This window comes from Hyaena hyaena, unplaced genomic scaffold, assembly GCF_003009895.1.
Source record: "Hyaena hyaena isolate Hyena2069 unplaced genomic scaffold, ASM300989v1 scaffold_148, whole genome shotgun sequence".
Classification (NCBI taxonomy): Eukaryota; Metazoa; Chordata; class Mammalia; order Carnivora; family Hyaenidae; genus Hyaena; species Hyaena hyaena.
Genome location: NW_024080780.1, coordinates 587,754 through 613,859, shown reverse-complemented (window position 1 = coordinate 613,859; position 26,106 = coordinate 587,754). Strand labels below are relative to the sequence as shown.

The 26,106-nt window shown below is 51.9% G+C and overlaps 1 protein-coding gene across 4 annotated transcripts in view; it reads left to right on the top strand.

Moving 5' to 3' along the window:
* Nucleotides 1-25,501, top strand: part of ANKH (ANKH inorganic pyrophosphate transport regulator) — a 138,610-nt gene extending 113,109 nt beyond the window's left edge. The window contains exons 9-13 of one of the 4 annotated variants that reach the window (XR_005529596.1): nt 18,274-18,403; nt 21,532-21,655; nt 22,207-22,306; nt 23,728-23,908; nt 24,609-25,501. Coding sequence is in view for 2 of the 4 variants with exons in the window: in XM_039238834.1 (XP_039094765.1) it covers nt 18,274-18,403; nt 21,532-21,655; nt 22,207-22,306; nt 23,728-23,841 (468 nt within the window). In the remaining 2 variants the exon portion in view is untranslated. Of the gene's footprint in view, nt 1-18,273; nt 18,404-21,531; nt 21,656-22,206; nt 22,307-23,727 lie in introns of all 4 variants that reach the window. The other 3 variants (XR_005529595.1, XM_039238835.1, XM_039238834.1) reach the window with 3 other exon arrangements.
* Nucleotides 25,502-26,106: the final 605 nt, after the last annotated feature.

The window sequence follows — 26,106 nt, the reverse complement described above, 5'->3', positions numbered from 1 at the left end:
TCCTCGAGAAGAGCTGGCCCCACAGATTCTACAGACAGTCAGTGACCCAGGGATGCTGACTGCTTTTCAAAAGCAAATGTGTAACCATCTAAAACAAAAATCCATCTCTGCATCAGAATGGGCTCACTATCCAGGCCCTGATATTTAGGGTTCAGCATCTACTTTTCCTGTGAAAAATATGGCTTTGTCACTTTTTTTAAAGATTGTTTTAATGTTCATTCATTTTTGAGAGAGAGACAGCATGAGCAAGGAGGGGCAGAGAGAGAGGGAGACACAGACTCCAAAGCAGGCTCCAGGCTCTGAGCTGTCAGCACACAGCCCGATGCGGGGCTCAGATCTGCAAACTGCGAGATCGTGACCTGAGCTGAAGTCAGACGCTTCACCGGCCGAGCCCCCCAGGTGCCCCCCAGCTGTGTCACTTTTGACACATAAGAGACTACTAGTTCAGCATGCTGCCATGTACATGTATATTCATTCCCTGGTGTAGACTTTGAATTTAAATGCAGAGTAGCTGTCCTTCTCCAAAAGCTGGTTCTTCCTCATGCTCTTCTCCTGGAGTTCTCCTTCAAGAAAGGCAGCAAGTCCCCGTGAAGACGGATTGGGGAGGTGGGTCAAGTCGAAAAGTGGAAATATTCTTCTGTTAGCATCTTCCTTTTACTCCTTCAGGGTTGTCTTGGGGAAGGAGCGCTGAGCGGTGTCATTTGAGGGGAGTCAGGGTGAGGAGAGAGGGAGCTTGAGTCTATCCAAAAGCTTAGCTTCAAAATGGTAGAACTGTCAGATGAAGAGCAACCCCCTCAGTAGCAGCCAAGGGGACAGACATAATACCAACCAGCATTGGTGGCTGGTCTGCAAGGTGACTGCGGTGTTTGGGGTAAAGGATCACACGGTTCGAAAACATACAGCATGTAAATCGATTTGGAAGCCCAGCTTCGAATGGCGTGCTGCGTGGTGAAAGCGTGCAGTGTGGGGGCCCCGCAGGGGAGGGGGCGCGGCACACCAGCAATCGGAGCGACGCAGGAGGCAGGGCCACGAACAGCGAGCCTGCAGCTGGTGCCGGGGTCAGAAGCGCACGGCCCGGTGTGCCCTGAACCTTGTGGTGGAGCCGTGAGTGTCCGCAGCTTCTTCGAGTGGGCGCACAGTGGGAATTACGGCGTCCTGACAGGCTGTGTTTGTCTAGCAGAGAAGCATGGGAAACACGGGCCGAGGGTGGTGGTGAGGAGCTCGCAGTGAGGGAGCGGCCACTGCACCCCTTCCTCCTGGGGAAAGGCACTGGTGATGCTAAACGTACAGAAACTTGGTCTCTGGAAGCCCCTCCAGGTTTATCATGATTCCTTCCTGAATGCTAGATTTGGGGGTCAGAAAGAAAGCACTAGCCAGGGTATGATGTGTCTTCTCAACAGTCCTTCCGAGGAGGAAGAGGTGTCCCGAAGCCAGTGTCTATGTTGACTTCACAATAGCATTTTAAGAACACTAGGTTTTTGCCTGAGCTCCTTTCTGCTCTGGTTCTGGGGGGCTGGTGCCAAGAAGGCGTCCTCTCTGCTGCAAGAGAGCTAGAGAGGAATCCATGTAGAGCACAGGCTTGGCCACTGCCAAGGCCTCCCCAACCCCCCTTGTACAAAATGGAAATGGGCGTCCATCCAGATGGATCTTGGCAGGCAGAACTAGCCGGGCACTTTTGTGCAGTGAACAACCTTCACAGTCATACCCAGCAGCCCCGGGTTGCTGAACCCAGAGACAGTCCGGAGGGGAAAATGGGGGAGTGCAGCTCAGAAGAAGGGGGAGAGACGATGGGTCAGGAAAAGAACGGAGTGGTTGAGAGTCCAGGAAACGTGGAGCAGAGGCAGAGGTGAGGACACAGACCTCCCTCACCTTCAATAGATGGAGGCTGCTTGGTGGTGATGGTGGAGATGGTGGGGGCTGTGCGTGTGTGCGTGCGTGTGTGTGTTGCTGTCACTTAAGGCAGAGAGAGGAGAGAGCCACCAGTGTGCCGGCTGACCACACCACCGCGCACAGTTGAGTACCACGCGGGTCTGAGGCCAGTGGGCATTACTACTGAATCTTATGGTTCTTTTTCAAAAAGTTAAAATACGTTTTCACTCTGAATCCTCCGAGCTTCGCTTTCTGATGCCAGTGGGCGGTAAAAAGGGGAGGTGTGAATCTGCACTCAACCCCGAACTTTCTATTCTGAGTGCTGTGGCTTCCATTATGTCCACCAGAAATTCCTCTATTGAAGTCCTAACCTCCAGTATCCCCGAATGTGGTCTTGTTGGGAAACAGGGTGGCGATGAGGCCCTGCTGGGCGAGTGAGGTGGGCCCCTAAGCCCGTATGATCGCTGCTCTTACCAGAGGGCAAACCCAGACACTGACAAAGCCGAGAGCCTGCCATGCGGTGCCGGCGGAAGCCAGGCGGGGCCTAGGGGGGACCTGCCGCAGAGCTTGCGAGGGGGCGCAGCCCTGTCCACACCCGACGCTGGACTCCAGGACCGTGAGGCGGGAACCTTGGGTTGTGCTAAGCCACCCGGTTTGGGGTACCTTGCTATGGCGGCCCTAGAAAACTTGTACACTGACGTGGTCATTGAAGGCCACGTGGATTGATTAGCCAAATGTAACTATTCAACTACCTGTTTTCTTTTTAAATTCTCTACTTCCTGTTTGTGTAAGCCTCTCTATTATGTCCAGATTCTCCACGTAAGAATCAGAATAGAGGATGTGCTTAGAAGTACTTTTCATGGGTGCAGCACTGTCTGCAGATTTCTGTGATTAATTATATCTTTGCCGACGTGGTTTTGGGGGGCTTTTTTAGGGAGTGGTGTTGACCTCACGGCGTCAGCAGTGTTAGATTTAGGTTCCTTTGCATTTTGGCTTTGCGCTGCTGTCCACTAATCGAATAATCCAGTACATCTGACCCAGGCCCTTGAACAAGCCACTGAAAAGCCTAAACACATTCCCAATGTTCAGAGAAGGGATTAAGTTGCTAGTGTTTTATCCTAGTTGTATTTCTTCTTCCAAATTGTCTCATAACCTCAATACTTCTGCTTCTTCGCACTCGGACCTTATAAATGGTATCTGATTTGGCACAGAGTTATAAAGATGACTGGTTTCAGTCTAGCATGTCTGTACACATCCGTGTTCTACAAAGGGAAGAACAGAGAGGACACCGGATTCTCCCCGGGGGCCGCCGGAGCGTCCCGATTGGCCTGCGGACCCCGCAGGTGCACGGTTCGCTAGTGACCTCCACATCTCAGGTGCGGCTCCCAGGCTCCCGGAGGCTCTTCTGGTGCCAGAGCAGATTTATCCGAGTTAGGGGACAGTGCTGTTCCAGCGATGGCAAAGGAAGCCGGCCAGGATGCATTCACAGACTTCCAGGAACTCCATTTGATGCCTGTGCCTCTTTTCTTAGTTGTTTCTATTAGTCTCCGCTTAAAGACAGAACCAGTGTGGGGAGCAGCTTTCTCCTTACGGGGTGGGCACGTTACAGCTTGTAGAACCGAAACATCGCTTGATCACACACGTAGGCAGGACCCTCGCGACAGCAGTTCACAGTAAGGCATGTGGACAGAACAAGGCTGATGTCCGTGGCTTGTCCGTTTTCTGACTTCAGCCTGTGCTCGCGCTCTCCCAGGGGCTTGGGGCTCTGAACGTGAGCGTGTCCCTGGTGGCCTGAGACTCTCAATGTCCTGTAGGATTTACACAGATACGATAGGTAGGGGGTCAGCAAAGCCCACGTAAAATATCTCCGCGATCTCAAAGAGCACCACCGTGAAGCAGTGTGTGAGATGTGCACAGCGAGAACAGGAAACACCAGTTGCTACGTTAAATGGTCATTCTGTGTGTTTGATGCAGCCAGAGACCGTTGGACCCAGCAACAGAAGAGAACAGTCAGAAACCACTCAAGTCACAGACATATTTCACTGGTTGGCCTCTCCCAGCTCTTAGGTGGCCCCTGTACCTATAGGTGGGCTTAGAACGTGACCTGGAAAGCAAAGTCGCTTTTAGCTAATGATATATGACCTTTGCTCAAAACGTTATTTTCTCTTAAAGGGGTTATTACTGCAGTTTCTGCTCGGACTCCAGCACAGTGACTGAATTGCGCCACGAGATTATTCTGAGGGTTCTTTCATACTTGCCTTCTGAGCCCAGGGCTCCAATTAAGAGCCACGGTGTGACGCTGAGAAAAGGCACACGTGGCAGTGAGTCGTGCCTGGGAAAGCTGCTCACCGTGAAGCGGGTGCCGCACGGTTTGCGAGGGTCCGTCTTTGACCCTCCATGAGAGATGGCTCTTGACCGGTGTGGCTTGAAGAGTGAATTGGGCCAAAACAAAGCAAAAACAAGACAGCCAGTACCTCTGAACTGGAAAGGGGCTCAGAGGCAGGGCTACACGTCCTCGCACTGAACGGCCCTGGGGCCAAGGGAGAAGGAGTCACCCTCAGGCTTGAAGTCAGTGTGTCAGAGCATCATGTTTAGGGCTGTGGCCCTGAGTTCCTGGGGCCTGGTGTCTGATCCCGGCTCCTCCGCACACCAGCCAGGTGGCTTTGGAAAGGTCATCTAAAACTAAGCCTCCTTTGGGGCGCCTGGGTGGCTTAGTCGGTTAAGCGTCCGACTTTCGCTTAGGTCATGATCTCGCGGTTCGTGGGTTCGAGCCCCGCGTCGGGCTCTGTGCTGACTGCCAGCTCGGAGCCTGGAGCCTGTTTCAGTCTGTGCCTCCCTCTCTCTCTGACCCTCCCCTGGTCACGCTGTCTCTCTGTCTCTCTCCTAGAAATAAATAAAACATAAAAAAAAAAAAAAATTAAAACTAAGCCTCCTTCCCTGGCTGTCAGATGGACATGATAAGAATACCCTCCGTCTAAGACTTGGAAGGGTAGGCCAGGCACGCTGTAAGCGAAGAATGCCAGTTCTCACGATCGGGATTCCCCCAAACACACAGATTCCAAGCGAAGATAACATGGCTGTGTGTGTAAACAAACGGCTATTGGTACATTGGATGCCAGTGAATTTTTCTAATCTGTGAATCTTTCTACACACATCCTTCCAAATTTCTGTGGGATTTTTTTTTAATATATGTTGAAAAAATCGGTGTCTTGATAGATGTACACATATCTTCTCCAGGAGGACCTGACGCATACACAAGACGTATAATACGTGCACCAGTTTTCTCCCCGAGGCTTGGGAAAGCCCTTCGGATGTCCCGTCGCACCTTTCTGTCTGTAGCTTCCAGGGCCAAATGCAGACCGTGCTCCCTCCAACTGTCAGCGGTCTTGCTAACTCAGAAACTTCAGTTACCCACTCTCCGCCGTGAGCACAGGAAGAGAAATCCGTGTTTTTCATCTTCTGACCCAGAAAGTCCCGTGTATTTGTAGACGCCAACCAAATGTTAGAAATGCCAGTAGGGAAAATTTTTTAAGCCACACGTGTGTGCACTGCAGAAATTCTCTAAAGCCTGAGCTCTAGAATGATGCTTAGCTGGTGGGCACAGCTCCACAGACAGAGAGCACATGCGTGTTTACTCAGGCAGCCCTTCAACAGATGCTCAAGCCCTTGCTGCATAGCGGGCTCGGAGGCCATCACAGTGAGACAAGCACACAAAGTCGCTTTTTTCTGTGGGATTTATCATCCCCAAGCGAAGACAGGCAATAACCATATGCTGTGCTGTTGGGCTGCGTGTTTGTTTGTTTCCAGTGGCGGCTGTAAGAAAATTGCCATGAAGCTGATGGCTTAAGAACAACAGAAGTGTGTTCTTTCGTGGTTCTAGAGGCCAGAAGTCGAAATTCGGTGGACGGGGCTGCAGCCGAGGTGTTCGCAGGCCTCGCCCCCTCGCGTGGCTTCACAGAACCGTCCCTTGCTTCTTGCAGCTCCTGGTGGCTGCCACGGTCCTTGGCCACCGCACACCGTCTCTGTCTCTCTTCGTAGCACCACCTCCTCTCTGTGCCTGTGTGGCTCTCACACCATGAGGACACTTTGATGGTATTCAGGGCCCACCCGGACCTCCCCAGATAATCGTATCTCACCATCCTTAATTTAATCATACCAGTTCCTATATACAGTGATAGTACTTCCGTCTTTTGGGATTTGGGCATGAGTAGACTTTGGGTGGCCATTATGCAGCCCGCTGCGGCTACTCACAGATGCTTGGGAAGAAAATAAAAGGGAAAAGGGTGACGGAGATGCCACTTTGGACCGGCGGTCAGGGAAGGCCCCCTCCAAGGAAACGCATTTACACGTAGGCAGGTGCTGTTTCCCTCCCCTTTTCTGATTTTTGGGGGCAATTTCTGTTCCATTCTCCTTTCCAAACTTCTAGTACTATTCGATCTGACTCACCACTCTTTCACAAATTTTGAAGTCTGTCTTCTTTGATGCGTTGACTTTTTTTTTTTTTTTTTTTTTAATTTCCCGGCGACTGCAGGAGAACACAGTCACCCTGTCCCATGCGAGCTGTCTCCTTCTCCTCGCAGGCCAGAGGCCCATCAAAGAGGCTGTTCTTCATCTTGGTCCCCAGCCTCCTGAGATAAGCCTTGTCTGGGAGGGATTAGCTTGGAGGCTAGGGAGACAAGTGATTAAGGGAGCATTCTGTGGAAATCAGGCATGGGATTGCAACACAACTGGATCCTTCCAGAGCCCAGAGTCTGGAGTCCAGAGTCCGGAGTCCGGTAGGAAAATATGTGCCATCAAGGGGCAGAGGCCGCTGCAGAATGCAAGGTGAAGGTATTTGGTATTTAAAACATTTTAACTCTAAAGCTTCAGAGCTTCAGGCCTCCGGGGACCCTCCCAGGAGGGAAGGAAAGCCAGAAGCAGCAGCATCAGAGAAGGACGCAGCCAGAAAACTCCGTGTCAGGTTATTTTCTCTGAGATATACTGAGATAATCCCTTTCGGTGAGGTTCAGATAATCCTGAAATAACTTTTTATGCTGTTTTCACTGCATAAGTCCCCAGGAAGCCCAAATCCCAAAGCTAGCAACGGGAACTGCACTCTGCCTCCCCGCCCTCCGCCCTGCATTCGCAGCCCCCTCTGCAAGACCGGGGGCTGGCCCCATCAGTACTTAGAGCGTCCCGAATCCCGGCCAGCACCCGGGCCCCGGCCACTTGCACTCTCAGGGTCTAAGGTGCTGCTGGAAGAGTAAGTAGAGTCTCGGATGGCAAACGCCCTGTCTGCAAGTTGTCGACATCTCCGCGACCTGCACTGCCTGCTGCAGCCTCAGTTTCCCCAGCCAAGAGCCTTTTTGCATTATTCAAGGGCCGGTTTTGCATGGTGGGATCAGAATGAGCCCTGTACTCTCATTTCCATCCACCATCCTCGCATTCAGACGGGGCGGCGTGCCCCTCCCCCCTCTTGCTGCTCTGTGGGGTGACCTAGCGCATCACCCCAGAAGCATCGAGAATTCCCACTTCTGAATGCGCCCCGCTCAGGGCTGCCTCCCAGGAGAGCCTGTTAGTCCTGAAGCCCTCAGCTGTGTTCTAGAAAGCTGTAGAATCCAAGCTGGTCAATAGTAAAAGGCGCCATTCCACAGACTGCGTCCAGTCGGCCCCGTTTCCAGAGTTTGGCTCATGCGAGTGACCCAGTCTCACCTCCCGCTGCTGACCTTGCCCAGGGGCTGTCTGTCACCCGGCCATCGGGGCAGCGGACACTGCAAGCCTTATTCCGGCCACGGTACCATGCTGACCCCGCGTCTCCAACAAGGACGGCCTGTTTGTGGCCGCCCCACCCCCGCGCCTGGCCACCGCCTGCTCATTGTTCACATTATTCGGGAGAAGAAAATGGCCCTCTTGTGCATGGGGAGGACAAAAAGCACCAAAGGTAGACACACTGAATTCAGGACTCGCTCACTTGGCGCCGCTCGGAGTGTCCGTGGAGGGTGTGCCGATGGAAAGCTCTTAGTGCGTCGTTAGCGCCTTGGTGCGTCTGCTTTTTAAGTAAGTCAGTCATCATGCCTTACAGACATGTGGGCTCCTTGGTTTGCTTGGGGGAACTCGGAGGAGACTAAAATTAGTCCCCAGAACTCCACCTAAGCCCTCATTATAATATGACAGTATAAAAAGATTTTTCAAGGACGCCTGGGTGGCTCGGTCGGTTCAGCATCAACTCTCGGTTTCGGGTCAGGTCATGATCTCGTGGTTTTGTGAGTTCAGGCCCCAGGTTGGGCTCAGCACTGAGTGTGGAGCCTGCTTGGGATTCTCTCTCTCTCTCTCTCTCTCTCTCTCTCTCTCTCTCTCTCTCTCTCTCCCTCCCCCCCTCTCCCCTCCTCCCCCCCACTCTCCTCCCTTCCCCTGCTGACACTATCTCTGTCTCAAAATAAATTAAAAAATTTTTTTCAGTCGCAGTAAAATCCACCTACTATAAAACTTAGCATCTTAACCATTCATAAAGTTCACACTTTTAAGGTTTTAAGGTTTTCGCCATTTTTCAAGTTTTAGGCGTCAGAGTTCAGTGCATCCACTTGTGCTCCTGTCCCCACCATCTGTCTCCAGATCTCTTCCACCTGCAAACCTGAAACTCTGCAGCCATCAAACAACACCCCTCCCACGCCCCCTGTCCCCAGCCCTGAGCAGGTTTCAGTTTGACTGTTAGCCGTCAATGGAAAGTTAAGGCTAGAAGCCGGGTTTGGAACTTTCTAAATACTCTTCAAGTCGGGTAAGAACAGGAGAGCATTAAGCGTTGTGCAGCCCGAAGCAGCGCCCTCTGCAGGCTTGGTGCACGGCGCCCCCTGCTGGTGGGACTGTGTGGCTTCTGCCTTGCTGAGAATGCAGTCTTTGCTCACAAAGCGTTGAGTGCTCCGACCAGGTGTATCTGGCGGTGTCATTCAGTCTAAGTGACAGCAGGGATGATTTAGTTCTCGCGCTCTTTTAAAAACTGACCGTAAAACCTCCGTCGGAGAAATGTGAACTTTTTCCCGCGGCGGTGAGTGGTGCGTCTGCTCCCTTAGGGAGGTGCTCCGGGTAAGATGTGTCACAGCAAGTGGGACTGTCAGCAAGCCACACTGGGACTATCAGGGACGACAGAAACACTCTGTGATGTGTTTTGCCAGCTCCCCAGCTGCACGGAAAACCCAGCTGTGGTTCTCTGTGTCACAGTTGCGGTGTACGCCGTCTGTTTCTCCCGAACTTTCTGCCTGCCCGACCTTCCATAAACAGCACGCCGCGTCTCCTTGCTGTGTCTTACTGTAATGCTCGTGACCATTCCCCTCCCATGACTGTCCTCTCCACGGAGGCGTCCCCTCCCTCTGCCCTGTCCTCCGCTGCCCCCTCTGTGTCAGAGGATGGTCAGCGCCAGCCCCAGGACGGCAGCCCTGGTCCCTGGGGTGATTCCTCCAGGCTTGCTCTCTGTCACTCTCTTTTTAAATGTTTTTAATGTTTATTATTTTTGAAAGAGAAAGACTGAGAACAAGCAGGGGAGGGGCAGAGACAGAGGGAGACACAGAATCCAGACCAGGCTCCAGGCTCTGAGCTGCCAGCACAGAGCCCGGCTCTTGAACTCACAGACCGCGAGATCATGACCTGAGCTGAAGTCAGCCGCTTAACCGAGGGAGCCGCCCAGGCGCCCCTCCCTGTCACCCTCTTTAATGCTGATGTCCAGAAACGGGGCTCCTTGGCCGTTTTCACACAGTATGTCTTGCTTTAGGCATTTCCAGTCTAGCAAAATGGCATATTTCTTTTTCTTCAGAGCCAGACTCACCCTGGTTCTAAGAGGCATCTTGATGGGAAGCTGGGTCATGAACTGGTTCGCACTGCGAAGGCTCTTGTAATGACCATGTGTGTGGCCCAGGTGGCAGCCAGCAGGTGGGAGTGAGAAACTGGACCCGACGGGCTAGACGGGCACGCGGAGCGCACCCGGGCTCCAGGCTCATGTGGGCTAATCCTCATTCACGTCCCACGGCATCCCTGCCTCTTCCTTCCTCACCTCTGTCTCTCAGCACTCCCCTTTAATAGTAACTGCAAATCGATCCTTCCTCCGCCCCCCCTGGCCCATGGCCGACTCCCCTGAACTGTCACCGTAGTCCCCCGACTCTGCTCTTCCTCCCCATCCCCAGTCGGTCCTCACACAGCATCAGAGAGCAGAGGGCCTGTCAGCACAGTAGTCTGACCATACCACCCACCCCCACCCGCGGAGCATGGCCCGGCGCCATGACCATGACCCACATAACATTTGGTGAACGCCCCACCTCACCCCACCCCGCTGCCATGTGCATACAGCCAACTCCATTTGATGCTGAGAATCAAAAGACCCAATGATGTTCCTTAGGCCTCCATCAGCTCTCACTGAAAACTCAGGCAAGATAGGCACGCGTTACCGTGATAGCGTCCCACTTTTTCTGACAGTGCCTCTCCGTCCCCAAGTAAATCGAATCAGTGTCAGTGTGCCTTCCGAATGGGGTGACCCTGGATGCTGCTTCCCGGGACACCGGTTATGAAAACCGAGTTGTCAGCCACCTTGTGACAGATGCCCTCCCTCTTAATCAGGACCTCTCACGTCCCTGTCACGAGCACACATTGACTAGATCTGTGAAGACAGATACAGGGGTCCTTTGAGTGCTAAAACGTTCTTCTGACAAAAAAGAACACGGGTCCGTTGTGGAAAACAGGGAAAAGTACAAAGAGGAAAATAAAATCAATTTTAATCTTAACCACCGATGGAGGACTCCACTATTACCATTTTACTGAGGTCCCAGGAAACCTTTCAGGATGATGATAGCTAAGTCCGATCGATCACATTGACCATGCCACGTACTGACAGGGCAGTTAGTGCATGTCGCAGGGCCCCCCAGCCTGGGGCCACAGATGTTCTGGTGGTTTGGTTGCCTGCAGCGTGACAAGGAGCTGGCACCAGATTGTAAATCAGTTTATTCCCCCAGAGCCAAGCCCATCACCACCTCTTTGTATGCGGTATTTCAAGGGTTAACCACTGACTTATCCTCTGGAGACTTAAACCCAATTAAAAGGATATTGAACCTTTCTTTCCAAGTAAAATCTCCAAACGAAAATAATGCCCAGGGCTGACAATTTTAACCAAAAACAGCTGCCTGTATGTTACTTTTTCTAACTGCAGGGGATAAGAATCTCAGACTTACTGCTAATCCTGATTATTCAGGGTAACGAAGACAGCTTTGTGAGTTCCTCAAAAGCCTGGTCAACAGTTTCTGAAAATTAAGCCAAACCCAGAGCTCTTGGCAATGGAGTTGCATGATTTTCTTTGTGGAATGGAATCCCCACAGGATGCGTAGATGTGGCTGCCCCACGGTGGCCGGGTTGGTTTGTTCTCTGAGTTCAGATGCTGACAGAGACAACCGGCTTCTTCAGATCCCAATCCCAAATCCTTGTTCCAGGGCAGGGCAGGGGCCGAGTCGGTGCGTGACGAGGCTTGGGAAGGACGCCCCTTCTGTGGTTCTCCGCACATCGACTCAGACTGTAGCATTGTACACCCACGTGTACTCTGAAGCTTAGGGCTTCCTTCATCTTCTGTAAATGCTGTCATCCAGTTTGAGGATCTAACATATGGCAGAACTTTGTCATAACTTAGATCATTGTTATTCAGACTTAGAAACAAGAGGTTAAATACTGCCCCCAACACGGAACAGCCACCTACAAGTAAAGCCTTAACAGATTGTCTCTAAGGAAGACGCCTCTAAGGAGCCAAACCATCATTAGAAACCATAACCGTAGCATATATACTGACTGGGAATTTCATGTTATAATTGTGAATAAAAGGGCTGTGGCCCAGGGGCACCTGGGTGGCTCCGTCGGTTGAGCATCTGACTCTTGATTTCAGCTCAAGTCATGATCGTGGGGTCATGGGATCAAGCCCCATGTTAGGCTCCTTGCTGAGCATGAAGACTGCTTAAGATTCTCTCTGCCCTTCTCCCCTGTTCTCTCCCTCTCTCTTTCTCTCATAAGATTTTTTTTTTTTAAATGTTTTATTTATTTCTAGGAGAGAGAGAGAGAGAGAGACAGCGTGAGCAGGGGAGGGTCAGAGAGAGAGGGAGTCACAGACTCTGAAACAGGCTCCAGGCTCTGAGCTGGCAGTCAGCACAGAGCCCGACGCGGGGCTCGAACCCACGAACCGCGAGATCATGACCTAAGCGAAAGTCGGATGCTTAACCGACTAAGCCACCCAGGCGCCCCTCTCATAAGATTTTTTTAAAAGGGGGGCTGCAGCCCAATGGTGGTTTGTCTCTAAAGAGGCTAATACAATTAAAGAAAAAGCCAGTAATCTTGAAGGTAGAAGGTTTGCCTGGAGTGGCCTATGGTCTACTAGAGATGAATGTATCTTGAAACACAAGTAAGTGTTTCAAAGTTCAAGATAGAAATTTCATAGTCCGTGGCCTGGTCCTTAGAAGAAGAATCAGTCTGTCAAATACAAGAGGTGTGAGTCATGAATCTTCTTTTTAAATATCGTTTTAGCATTAGTTTAAATTCACAGAAGCTTTGTGCAGGTAGCTCCTAGAGCTACCTCTCACTCTGTCTCGCTCTCCTAGGGCTTGTTTGACATAGTCGTGGAGCCAACACGCCCATGGATTCAATTCCACAGTTCATTCCGATTTCACCAGCTTCTTCCTCGCTTCCTTCGTGTTCGAGGTCCCATCTGCCTGACCCCCTTACAGTTAGGCTTCTCGTCCCTCAGTCTCCTCTGGTCTGTGAGAGTTTCTCAAACCTTGTTTCTGTGGCCTCGATAGTTCTGAGGAGGAACGCTCACTAGGTATTGTGGGGAACACCCTTCTATTTGGGTTTGTCTGAGGGTTTTCTCTGTTAGACCAGGCTGCTGGGTCTGGGGGGAGGAAGCCGACATAGGTGAGGTGCCATTCTCCTCACATCGTATCAAGAATACATGCTGTCGACATGACTTAATTACCATTGGTGTTGACCTTGACCACCTGGCCAAGATTGTGTTTGCCACGTCCGCACTGTAAGAGTGCTTCACCCCACCTTCTACAACTGCTCTTTAGAAGGAAGTTGCTACGGTCAGCTACAGGAGTAGCAGGTATGGGCCACCTCCCTGAGGCCTCATCCAAATATGTAAATTATTTGGACTTCTGTGTGGGAGATTTATCCTTATTTGTTTATATCGGTATGGACACGTAGGTATTTATGGTATCCCATGGGTCATGATTCAAAACTGTATGTCTTTGGTGCTCAAATTGTTCCCAGCGTTGGCTGTTGGGAGCTCTTTCCGCTGAGCGCCTATATTCTTTGACACATTCCTCTAGGGTGATCATCTCATATATTCCCTGCCCTCATCTAAGAATAAGCCACTTCTCTAAGAAGCCTCATTCCTTTTATTGGAGAATAAATAGGAAAACCAAGATCTGGGCACCAGATCTTGAACAACAAGAGTGGGTTGTTCTATTTTGCTGGTTGCTTCCTAATGAGACAATACTGACAGCACACTCTGCAAAAGGAGAAAAAAAAATTCAACCCCACAGCTGCTCCCAGGAGAACAAATCATGTTCGTTGTCAGTAGTTTATTAGGTTTGTGTTCTGGTTTGGAAAAGTCAATGTCATTAGGCTCTGCAAATGTTTGAGGAACAGGACATTGCCATGGTCAGCGGGGAGGGCGTGTTCCTAGGGAAGACTCCTCTGGGTAAACTCATTAGAATAACACTTTCCCTGAAATGTTTTGTTAGGTTAACTTCTGGAGCTTCTTGTTTTCTGAAACATACTGGTTGAATCTGATCTGATTAGTATTCTTAAGGGAAGTTGACCTGCAGGTAGGTAGGCATTGCAACTTTTAACTATACTTCTAAGTTGCACATTTTCCCTTCTGGGCAGTGCAGGTACACAGTCACCTTTTTAGGGACTTGCAGAAAGGCAAGGGGCGTTTTCATACTGGAGCATGACACAAAGGGCCATATTTAGAAACTTGGGGGGTGGGGGAGTAAGCATCAAGATATGCAAGACTTGTCTTTGAAGAGTTCCCTGGGATTGTCGAAGCCCCAGACCAGACTAACGGCGTTCTTGTTCTAGAAGATCCAGTCTAGGCTCTATGTATGTGGGACTGAAAACTCCGAAGAGGTACTTCCATGGCGGGTGACCTTGACAGGGACGTTTAAGATATTCTTGGCACAGGTAGATAGCAGATGGAGCCCAGAGTGGTCCAGTGGCTCCAAGTAAGTACAGCGGAATTTTAGAAATGGGATATCAAGGGAGGCTCTATTAGAGGTCTACCCAACCTTTACATTTTGTTTCCAAGGGACCAGAACTGTGGCCACTCATCCAAGTACTTGATATTTACGTAAGAGTCTCGTGTGACTTGGGCGCACTCACTGCTGCTGTGACCTCCCCACACAGATGGGACTCCCTCCTTCAGAGGTTACTGATCACCTCCTCCAGGGCAGTAAAAGCCTTCCAGGTGAACAGTATCGATGTGGAGAAGCAAGAGAGAAGAATTACCATACCACACGTTTTTTGCTCGTACATCCTCTCTGCCATAGGATCACGCCCTCCTTCTTCCTTGGTTTGTTGAAACTTAAGGACCACCTTACGGCAACTTACAAAACACAGAGAGATTGCAACGTGAGGCTTTATCTCACATTCAGATCATCACTGGCTGTAACATAAATACAGTATACCAGTGATTCTCCTGGAAGCTTAAGTTTTTAGGAGAATATGCCCTAGCTATCTCCCTCCAACCATTCAGGAAAACCCAGGAAGGCTTACCCTCCATATGTGCTAAAGCACAAAGCAAGTCCAGACTTGGGCCAATGCTCACTTGATCTGAATACTTTACAGCTTCACTGTATTGGAAAGTATTCGGAAGGAGAGAGGACCCATCTGTTCATCAGGGAAATGAATTATGTCCCAACCCCAAGCTCGGTGTGGTTTTTAAGTTGTAATTACATGAACTTGCTCCCCATCACCTCCCCAGAGCCTGCCCCCCAGCTGGAGGTGTGAATCTCACCATTTCAGGCTGGTGGCTTTGCAGTGGGGAAGGAGGACAGGGACCAGTTGTCCGGGCCACTGGGTAATAAAGTCTTTGAGCTCTAAGTTATGAGAATTAAGGAAGTATTTTTCCCTTCATGTCAAAAATGGGGTGTGAGTACTGGCATTAGGCAATAGGGTAAAGTGATTGTACCTCTGTCATTTTTGAAAACCAATGGAATATTCTTTCCAGATGCTGAAGAACACGTGATAAAATAAAAGCTCCATTACATTTATAAGGTGAAACATTTTTATAAAAATCTTCTGGGGTATTTGAGAAAATATTTCAACATGACATAGTTAATGGGACCAGCCTAATTCTGTGAAACTCAATTTACCCAAAGCCTAAGGGATCTTATATTCTGACATTTCAGCATTCTGCTTTTACATGATCGTGATTCATTTTATAATGGATTCACTTTCCTTTTAAAGAAGAATCACTTGCACCTTAAAAAAGGGAGAGAAATATTTGATGGAATTGGCAGGATTTTAGCATTCTCTTCCAAGGTTATATTATTACATCTTTTAATTCAGAGTATAATCAATTATACACACAAGGTTTAAAAAGTCAGTTCTCGGGGCATCTGGGTGGCTCAGTCGGTTAAGCTTCTGACTTCAGCTCAGGTCATGATCTCACACTTGTGGGTTCGAGCCCCAAGTCCAGCTCTGTGCTGACAGCTCAGAGCCTGGAACCTGCTTTGGATTTTGTGTCTCCCTCTCTCTCTGCCCCTTGCCCTCCCTCTCTTATACCTAGAATAAGCGTAACTTAAAATAATTTTTTAAAGCTGGTTCTCTAAAGATTGTTGCCAACAGTAGCCATTCCCCTAGGCTGCCCGCTCCCCGCTTTTCATACTCCCAGACCCCAGGACCCCGCTGCTCTTTAGATGGGTTCTGACTATGGCAAACTCTGACAGCTGAGCTCTGATTCCCTCCATTTCTTGAAAAAAAATTGTAGGTTTTCCTGGACTTCATTACTGCCCTATTTATAATTTTTCTCAGCTTTCTGTGTATTTGCCACTAATTCATTCGCCCATTTTCCCTTCATTGCAGAAGCCCCGTCATGTGTTCAGACAATGAGGTATCCTCTTCCGAGCAGCTCTGGTGCAGATCACCTGACCTGCGGGCCTGTCTCAACCCTCCCAGGATCTCCCCTTACCCCCTCTCAGGGATTCCCCAGGCCTTTTTTTCTGAGATCCATCCTGTGTCTTTCTTTTTCTTCATCCATGACTCCCTTGCTTTGGCCCAATGGCTTCTTGAAAAAGTATGCATGGGAAGGAAACTCTTTGAGGCCTTGAACGTATGACGATGTCTTTCTTCCAACACACTTGATTGACAGTTTGGTTCTGAGCTATAGGATACAGACCATCTTCCCTCCTCACTTAATGACCCATGTCTTCTAACTCTTGGTGCTAACTTTCTAGCTGTCTACAGTCTACAGCTGGAAGCTTCTAGAATCTTGTCTCTGCCTCCAGCGTCATTTATACCATAGTGGGTCTTTCTTCATCCACGAAGCTGCATTGTCATGATGAACCCCAGGATGGTCTTAAAAGCCGCATCTTTCGGCTCTCAACTTTCACTGCTCTCTCTTTCTGGAATTTCTATTGTTGGAGTATCCAGCATCCTAGACTAGTCCTTGACTTACATTCTTTAAATCCACTCTCATGTGCTTCCAGTATCTTTGTCCGGCTCCATCTTTGTTGCAGATTTCTTCCATTTTCTCTTACTGTCGTTGTATGAATTTCTTATTTCTGATTTAGTCTTTTTCGTTTTCAGAAGTACTTTCTTGTTCTTTGAATGTCTTTTTAAAATAACATTTCCATTTGGTCCTTGTTTCGTGCATGTAGCATCTCCTCCCATCTCTCTGGGAATATCAATGGGGGAAAGCGCCCCCCCCCCACCTTTCTGTATGTGCACGTGAGCACGCGTGCATTCACACACCTGTCCATCTTTCTGTCTCTCCACATTGTCTCTGTTTCCTCCAACTTTTTTCCCTTTGTTTTAGCCTCTTCAGCTCTGAGGCCTTCCTTGAAGTCTGGTGATCCCTGGCGGTCTCCTCATCCATACGGAGGGGCATCAGAAGCCAGTGGCGGCTGTGCATGAGTAGGGGTGGCCTGTCCCCTGTGTGGGCCTTGCTGGTGGCTGGGGGGGGGGGGAGGCTGTCTCATCGGGGGCCTCCAGTTTCACGAGCCCTGGGCCTCCTCCCTGGGAGGGATGTGCTGGTTTCCTGTGTACCAGAACCGAACCGAGGAAGAAGACAGGACCTTCAATGTCATCCTCACTTCGCCCCCTCTTTCCTGAGCAGCACCTGCCCCTCCACTGTCCATACCGGTTTTACAACATCCAGGGCCCTGCCAAGTTCAGGGGGCACAGTCACGAGCCGGGCAAGGGCAACTGTGGACAAGCTGCTTACTAAGTAGCCCTTCCAACAGCCTGCTTTCGGCCCTGCGTTCACCCCCACTCTCCAGAGGTGCCTGTCACATTTCCTGACCCGGGGGAGGGGGGCGGGGAGGAGGGAAGAGCTGGAGATGACTTGCTTCTCCCAGTCAGTTTAAGATAGTGCCATTTCCGGGGCGCCTGGGTGACTCAGTCAGTTGAGCGTCTGACTCTTGATTTTTGGCTCTGGTCATGATCCCAGCGTCGTGGGATAAAGCCCTGTGTCAGGCTCTGTGCTGAGCATGGATTGGGATTCTCTCTCTCTCTCTCTCTCTCTCTCTCTCTCTCTCTCTCTCACCCCTCTCCCTGACTCTGGCTCTCTCTCTCTAATATTTAAAAAAAAAAAAAAAAAAGCCATTTGCTCAGGTCTGTTAAATCAGTTTACCACTTGCCCATCTGCTCTCCAAAGGTGCACCTTTTGTGGACGTTTTCTCCTATTCTCTCAAGTCAACCTCGGAGAGCTCCCAAAGCTATCATTAACTTAAGTACGACTGTTTCCTTTTTCATTAGGTGTGCTGATTCAGTGTGGCTCTGTGCATGCAGAACATTCCAGATGCTTTCAGGTCCCTTTTAACTCTTTAGTTAAAGCTATAAAAATCACAGTGCTGAGCACTATCACCTCGAACTGACGGAGCTGCTTAGCAAGGTAGTTAATAAGCCGCCCATGAGAGCACGCGGGCCTCCCTCACTGGCCGGGATACCCACTCAGATGCACGCCACATCTGCCCCGCTGCTGGGGTCCTGCTGGGGCGCATGTGGCAGCTGGGCCAGGGCCCGTGTCCAAAGGTGAGAACAAAGCAGGACGGCAGCATTTGAGGATGGGGGCGCCATTCCCCCTCTTTCCTCGCTCCTCGGGGCCGTGGGACGCCTGCCCCGATGCCATTTCACTCCTCTGCACCTTCCCCTAACGGCCACGCTCACTGTGCTCTCTGCCCCCAGCTCTGTTTCGTGATGTTCTGGACCCCCAACGTTTCCGAGAAGATTTTGATAGACATCATCGGAGTGGACTTCGCCTTTGCCGAGCTCTGTGTCGTCCCCTTGCGAATCTTCTCCTTCTTCCCCGTCCCAGGTAAAAACACACAGAGAATGAAAGAAACATTCCAGTTCACCCTCACGCCCGATTCAGTCTTCTTTCTCTGGAAATGTTTGCAGTGATGCCCCAAACAAGAACATAACATTATGGGGCTCCTGGGTGGCTCAGTCGGTTAAGCATCCGACTCTTGATTTCGGCTCAGGTCATGACCTCAGGGTTTGAGAGTTCAAGCCCCACATCGGGCTCTGTGTTGACAGCACAGAGCCTGCTTGGGATCTTCTGTCTCCCTCTTTTTCTGAACCTCACCTGCTCTTGCTCTCTCACTCTCACTCTCGCTTTTGCTTTCTCAAAAATAAACATTAAAAATAAAAAAAGCTCACACTTAAAAAAAACATTTCACAGTGGATTAGAAAGGTGAAGCCTACTATCCAGTAGGCTGAAGGTTCAAGAAATGAGTCAGACAGCCCTAATTTGTCCTTCAAGGTCAGAGGCTGTGCACACGGTATACAGAAGGAAACCCAAAGGGACAAGGTGAGGAGTTTCGGGGGCCCTAGAACTGTCTGTGCCCTGATGGTGGCACGTGTTAGAATTCTTAGAACTTTCTGCTCAGAAGTCAGTTTTATAATATGTTATTTAAAAAGGAACACGCAAAAAAAAAAAAAAAATAGGAAGGTAGACGATGACTAAAACCTACAGATGTACAAAGAAAGAGAAGTAGTGCTGGAGTTAAGAATCTGGGGGCAGAGTTAGGGGCGCCTGGAGGGCTTAGTTGGTTAAGCGTCCGACTTCAGCTCAGATCGTGACCCCACGGTTCGTGAGTTCGAATTCTGCATTGGGCTCTGTGCTGACATATCAGAACCTGGAGCCTGCTTCAGATTCTGTCTCTCCCTGTCTCTCTGCGCTTTCTCCCTCTCTCTCTCTCAAAAATAAACATTAAAAGAATAAAATTTTTTTTAAAAATCTGGGGGCAGAGTTGAGGCCAGAAGGTAAAATGTCCATAGCTAAAAACTAAGCCAGTTTGAAAATTCCCAAACAGCTACAGTCGGAGGCTTACTGTAGAGCCGTGAGGCAGTTCTTTTATCAAAGGAGCGAAGCAGGCTGCAGGGTGGTGGCTGGGCCTCCTTCTCTCCCTGTGATGAATGTACCACCTGTGTCTGTATGTCTGTCTGCAGCGTGCACAGTACGTGCTTGCGTGTCCGCTTACTGTTCCTAGAGGCAGCTCCCCAAACTGGGGGGGCCTCCGGAAGGCAGAACAAGGGCCTGGGAGTCCGGACTGGGAGAAGGACCTTTGTGCTGTACTCCCCTCTGCACCAGTTCAATTCTATACCAAGTGCTTGTCATTACTTATTCTTCTTTAAAAAAATTTTTAATTTATTTCTGAGAGAGAGAGAGCGAGACAGCATGAGTAGGGGAGGGTCAGAGAGAGGGAGACACAGAATCTGAAGCAGACTCCAGGCCCTGAGCTGTCAGCAAGAGCCTGACACGGGACTCGAACCCACAAACTCAGGATCATGACCTGAGCCAAAGTCGGACGTTTAACCAACTGAGCCACCCAGGCACCCCTGTCATTACTTATTCAAACAGGTATTGCGCAGGCACAGTCTGGCTGGCTCAGTCGGTAGAGCGTGGTGCTTTTGACCTCAGGGCTGTGAGTTAGAGCCCCATGTTAGGGGTAAAGATTACTTAAAATTAAAATCTTAAAAAAAAAAAAACAACTTATTGCCCAAATAATCCACTAGATCATTCAGCGGGGAAGCCAGAATCGACAAAGCCCGAGTTAAGAAACGAACCATGAGCTAGAGGTCAGGACCGACAGCGCCATCCTTGAATCCGGTCACAAGCCACCCCTGTCCTGAGATGCCAGGCACTCCCGGAGGCTGGGTCTCTCAGGTGTCACCTTCCCAGCTGTGGCAGAAATGGAGGCGTGGACGATTGTGGCCGTGGGGTGGTGTCTGCTCTTTGTCGGGGGGACCCTGGGGGAGCCAAGCTGTGGAAGGGACCCCACCTCGAGGAGGCCGCCCCATACCGTTCCTGCAAGCCCGACTGCGGGAGGGGCGGGGGGCCCCAGAGAATTCCAGCTGGGACTGGGGTGGGAGTGGGTTTTCATCTCTCAACTCACTTCTGTGTCTATCAGACTAAGCCCTTCCAGCCATGAGGCCGGGTGTGGGCCAAGCCGATTAGCATCCCGGGGCGCCCCCTACCCTCTCACTCAGCCAAACCCAAGTGTGTCTCTGTGCCGCATAAACACAGCGCCGCCCCCTGGGGCAGGCAGGGCACCCGGTTCAAGGAGGAAGATGGCAGAGCCCCCCTCCGAATGTGCCCTGGACCGGAGTTTTCACCCCAGGAGTGAGCACATGCCTCGCCTGCCCCCACACAAAGGTCTGAGCCCAGCGCTGCCCACCCTGGGACAAAGCACTGGGCTTCCTCCAGCCTCTTGCCCTTCCAGATCCGATCCACACCTCCGGGGCACTTCTTCCTGACCAGGAGCGTCTGTGGCCCCCCAAGCCAAATCCGGTCCATGCTTCCCCCTCCGTTGTGCTCAGGCCGGGCACCCTGCCCCGCGCCCCAGTTCCCTAGCGTGGATGGGGGTCGGTTCGGGAACGCGCGGAGGCCTCTGTGAAATAGCGACATGTGGGAACAAAGGGGACACAGAGGAAGGAGAAGAGGAGATGACCAGGGGCCTCCAGGGGCCGGCATGGCCGGCAAGGAAATAAGGAAAACTCCATCCTGCCCACCCCGACCCCTGGTCTCCACGCCCCCACACAGGTGTCCCGGGGAAGAGAGGGCTTCCCTCCTCGCCCACAGTCAAAGTTGATTCCCCGGCAAGCTGCCACTTTTCTCTGCGTTTTCTGGAGAAGAGAGATCAGATCAGGGCTTGAGGTGGAGCTGGGGGGCGGGGGCAGGGGGCTGGGGGGGGTGGGGTGGGCAGGATGGTCCCAAGGGCAGTCACAGTGGAGGAAGGCAGCCGCCCGCACCCCGCCAGAGGCAGGGTCAGGCGCCCCGGCGGGGGCCGCGGGGGCCAGCCCAGGGCGGCGGCAGCAAGGCCTGGGTCCTCACCAGCTGCCGCACGGGCTGGGGTGTGCCAGTGAGGCGTGGGGCGGTGCTGGGGGAGGCTGAGGAGGAGGCGCGGGCTGTTGCTGACGAGTCCTCTGCTGTCCCCGCAGTCACTGTGAGGGCCCATCTCACCGGGTGGCTGATGACACTGAAGAAGACCTTTGTCCTGGCCCCCAGCTCCGTGCTGCGCATCATCGTGCTCATCACCAGCCTCGTGGTCCTGCCCTACCTGGGGTATGCTGTCGGGGGGGCTCGGGGTCCCTCTGCCCCTTAAGTACCTCTGCATTGGCGGGTGACATCCCCAAGCCGGTCTAGAGTTAGAAATGCAGACTGAGGCCTTCTTTCTCTGCCCAGACAGTAGGTGGGAGGCTGCCCAGTGCTTCTGGGGTCGGGCCCACTCGCAGGAGGCGCTGAGCACCTGCTACGGGCGGCAGGCAAGGGAATGGGGATGCTAACAGGGAGGAAGGGCATGGCCCCCTCCTCAGAGCCCCCATCTCTGTTTGGAGATGGGGGGGGGGCTGTGGGCTCACGAGCAAGGGGCCAGCCAGCCGGCGTGGAGCCAAGACGTGGAGGGGGGCGGAGGGGGGGCGGCTCGCCTCAGAGCCCCGGGGGCCTCCCCAGCAGGCGGGCCAGTCCCGAGGTGCAGCCCTTCCCCGCAGATCTCGAGTGCAGTCGGTTCCTCTCCCGTCTGCACCTCTCCTGGCTTCCCGCCGGGTTTCTGCTCTTGTTTGTGCCTCAACACAGCTTCAACAGACGGACGACGGCCTTTGTGTTCCCATCTCCAGGGTGCACGGAGCCACCCTGGGCGTGGGCTCCCTCCTGGCGGGGTTTGTGGGAGAATCCACCATGGTCGCCATAGCAGCGTGCTACGTCTATCGGAAACAGGTGAGCTGGCCGCGAAGCCTCCCCAGGTGCAGGGAGACCCGGGCGGCGGCAAAGTGGTGGCACCTCACATCCGCCCCCTGCGTCCGCTGGATCCACATTGCTCACCAGAACCCAAGGGCCCCTCCTGCGCGTGAGGGATCCTCACGGACAGAGTTGCTCAACCCTGGCTCAGGTTCACCAAGGGGATACCTTGTTATGGGGTCATGGAGATCATCCCCTACACCCATCATGTAGACGATTTCCTTACACCCGCCTTGTTTCAAAAAGCAGCCCTCCTGCGCGGCAGGGACGTTGAGGACACAACCCCGCAGCCTCGTGTTGCCTCTAGAGAACTAAACACTGTAGAAACTAAGTACCCCTTGATCACACAAGAAAATGCCGAAAAGGTGATTTCCTTTGCCTCTGAGTCCTTACAAACTCGGACTTGATCACCGCGAAAGGACCAGTCTAGAAAATGTTAGGTGATCACGACGCCCTCTCCCCACTCTCTGCCTCTGTAAATCCCTTCCCGTCTTCAGCCTGAGATAGCCTGCCACCAGGACGTCTTCCCAGCTGCCCACCACTCACACGCACACACGCGCACACACGCGCACACACTACGTACTCTATGCTGCTATCACGTAATTCATTTATCCTGCTGGGTCACCTAACTGTTTGGAGGTGCAGTCCTAAGATTATGACTGCTTAGGGAGCAGGAGGGATGAGATAAGCCAGGGGGCGGCTGGGGGCAGCGGAGGGAAGGGACCCAAGAATGGATCTCCCGGGCTCGCCAGTAGGACCCCCCCAGCCGTGGCAGCTGTGACGAGGGCTGAAGTTGGCAGAGATGGGGACCCAACCAAGGTCGGGGGTTTTGCCTGCAAGTGAGGCAAAGAGAGGCACAGAGGTGACTCCAGTTATTGAGCATTTATTTCATGGAAGCTGATGAAAGAGGAGAGAAGGGACAAGAAGGCCCACGGGCTGTGGGCGCAGTGACCTTGGAGGAGCGGCCAGACAGTGGCAGGAGGGGGCGGACCATGCCCTTGAAGCCAGCTGGTCAGTGCTGCTGAGGGTGTTGATAAAGACAGGGTCCCAAGGAGCCAAGAAGGGGGGGGGAGGGGGGGCGCCGGAGAACCTGACCCGCAAGGAGAAGAGGTCAGGGCGTGGAGAGGCAGGCAAGGCGGCAGTGCAGTCACCAGGAACTGGGGGGAGGGACACCCCGAGAGCAGGTGAGCCCAAGCTCCAGGGAAGGGAGGGCGGTCCCCACGTGGTGGGAGGGGGAGGCGGGGGAGGGGCTGCCGGCAGCCGGCGGCGCACTCCCGCGCAGGGCCAGGAGGGGGCAGTCGGGGCCCCCCTGCGCTCCGAGCACAGGGGCGGCCCGGTGAGGGCCCCCCGAGACCCTGGCTCCCCTCCCTGCTCTCGCTGACGCGTCTTGTTGGGTCTAGAAGAAGAAGATGGAGAACGAGACTGCGGCTGAGGGCGAGGACTCGGCCATGACGGACATCCCGCCGGCGGAGGAGGGGACGGACGTCGTGGAAATGCGGGAGGAGCACGACTAAGGCCGGGGCGCAGGGGCGGCCCCGCAGCGCCGGCTCCTCGCCCGTCGCGTTTCCTTCTGTTCTTCTGGTTTTGGGTTTTGGTTTTACGGAAGAGGCCTTGATTGGAAGGTTTTGTGTAAACTCCCGGGCATACTGGGTATGCCCGCCCTGCTGTGGGGGGGGGGGGGGGGGGGGGGGGGGACGTCGACGACGGTCCCCGCCGCTGCTTTGTAACAACAGCCGGAAGCACAGTTCGCGCCTCCGCACCGCGAGCACCCCGAAGACGCGACCGCCTCCTCCCCCCTCGGACAATCTCCACTTGGAACCAAAGGACTGCGGCTGTGCCATCAGCGCCCGCGGCCACCACTGCCCTGCGGGCCCGACCTGACCCCGTCCCTTTGCATCTCTCTCAACGAATCAACAGGTTACACCTCGGCTTTCTTGGATCCGCCTCCCGGGACCACGGCTGTAACGCAGAGACGCGGCCCCGGAGGCCTGCGCCTCGCAGTCCGGAGCTGCGGGCCGCCCTCGTGCGGGGCGAGGCCTGCGACAGGCTGCGGCCTGGAGTGCCGTTCACACTGGGGGATGCACTTGTGGACGCGCTGCACGGACGGCCAGACGGACCGGCATGACCTCCTTCCCGGAGGAAGGTTCGAGATGCCAGGGGAGTCGCGCGGACTGAACGATCGCATTGCACCGCCATTGTCCTAGGTTTGGGCGAGCTCCCGCGTCCCGGACCCCGCCGTGTACATACATGAGCTAACTTTTTTTTTTTTTTTTTTTTTAAGTTGTCGCAAAAGCGCATCTCCAGATTCCAGCGTCCTCTCTGGCATGACTTTCCCCGAAGGCTTGTTTTTCACTCACCTTTCCTGAAGATGGCGCTAGAGCAAGTGAAATGGAGCATTCTAACTTCGCGGTCTTAGTTTTTAAAGGGAACGGAAGCTTTAATTCCTAATCTAGCATTCTAATGCCAGGTTGCAGTATCATTAACTTTTGAAGTAGATTCCTTACCTGGTTCCGCTCTTCTTAGTCATAACCATGCGGTGCAGGTAATTTCACGCCACACGATAAAGCAAGACATTTTGTAAACGATAGCAAAGTCACTATGTGATAGTCCCTAAAATGACACATTTGAAATCCATTTAGTGCAGTATATTTTTCTAAGTTTTGGAAAGCGGGTTTTTTCTTTAAAAAATTATGGACACAGTTCACTAAATTCTTGATTTAGTCAAAATTCTAGACTGAAAGAACCTAAACACAAAAATATTTTAAAGATATAAATATATACTGTATATGTTATGTAATTTATTTTAGGCTATAATACATTTCCTATTTTCGCATTTTCAATAAAAGGTCTCTAATACAATACGGTGATTGCTTGTGTGCTCCACGTACCTGCAGTTGAAACGTATTGTATCGATGAACATTGTATCTTCTTTACAGCGGTTTTACAGAGTCTGTCATTTGTATATAAATGTAAGGGATCAGTAAATGACAAGAGAACTATTTTTAATTATGGGGGTAGAAGTGCGGTCAGCTGCCATAGACAATAGTGGGAATGGAAATACTTGCTGGAAGGGCAAAAAAGGAAGAAAAAGGCAAGCCTTTTGTGTTTATTGTTTTCAGTGCTGTGTAATCATACTGTTCCTCATTAAAAAAAACAAAAAACAAAAAACAAAAAAGAATGTAAGGGCATCAAGTCAGCCATGAACATCGCAGGGTTGCATTTACATTTCTGGACATCAAGTGACCCTTGGGTGTGCCCACCATGGGGACAAACTTTCATGTGCTTCCCCTGAGCGACTTCTCCTCCGTATATATCAGTGCTGGAAATTAAGATGCATAGCTTTCGGGGATTTCAGGGGGAGAGCTGAGAAGACTTGGTGGGGTGTGGGGGGGGAGTCTAATTGTATCAGCTTTTTAAAAGTACATGACTAGAAAATTAAACAGCAGTATTTTTTAACATGTGTGACTATTTCGTGCTTGTGGGGCTGGAGCTTACAAATCAAACTGTAAAAGGCTACCTCTTCCCAAGTTGGGGAGAGATCAGTTAGAGACCCTTGGTTAAGCACCTAGAACGTGTCATTAGAACTTTAGAGACTTGGTCGGAAATGTGTCATTTCCAACTCCGAGAACACGGGAAGCCGCCCCAAACCCAGACCACGATGACAGAGATTGTGCAAGACGTGTCCAGAAACTACTGTCTGGAAGCACACCGTCCCTCACACAGTCCCTTCGCTTGGGCTGCTGAATTCACCGCCTGACACACACCTTAACTTCTAACAC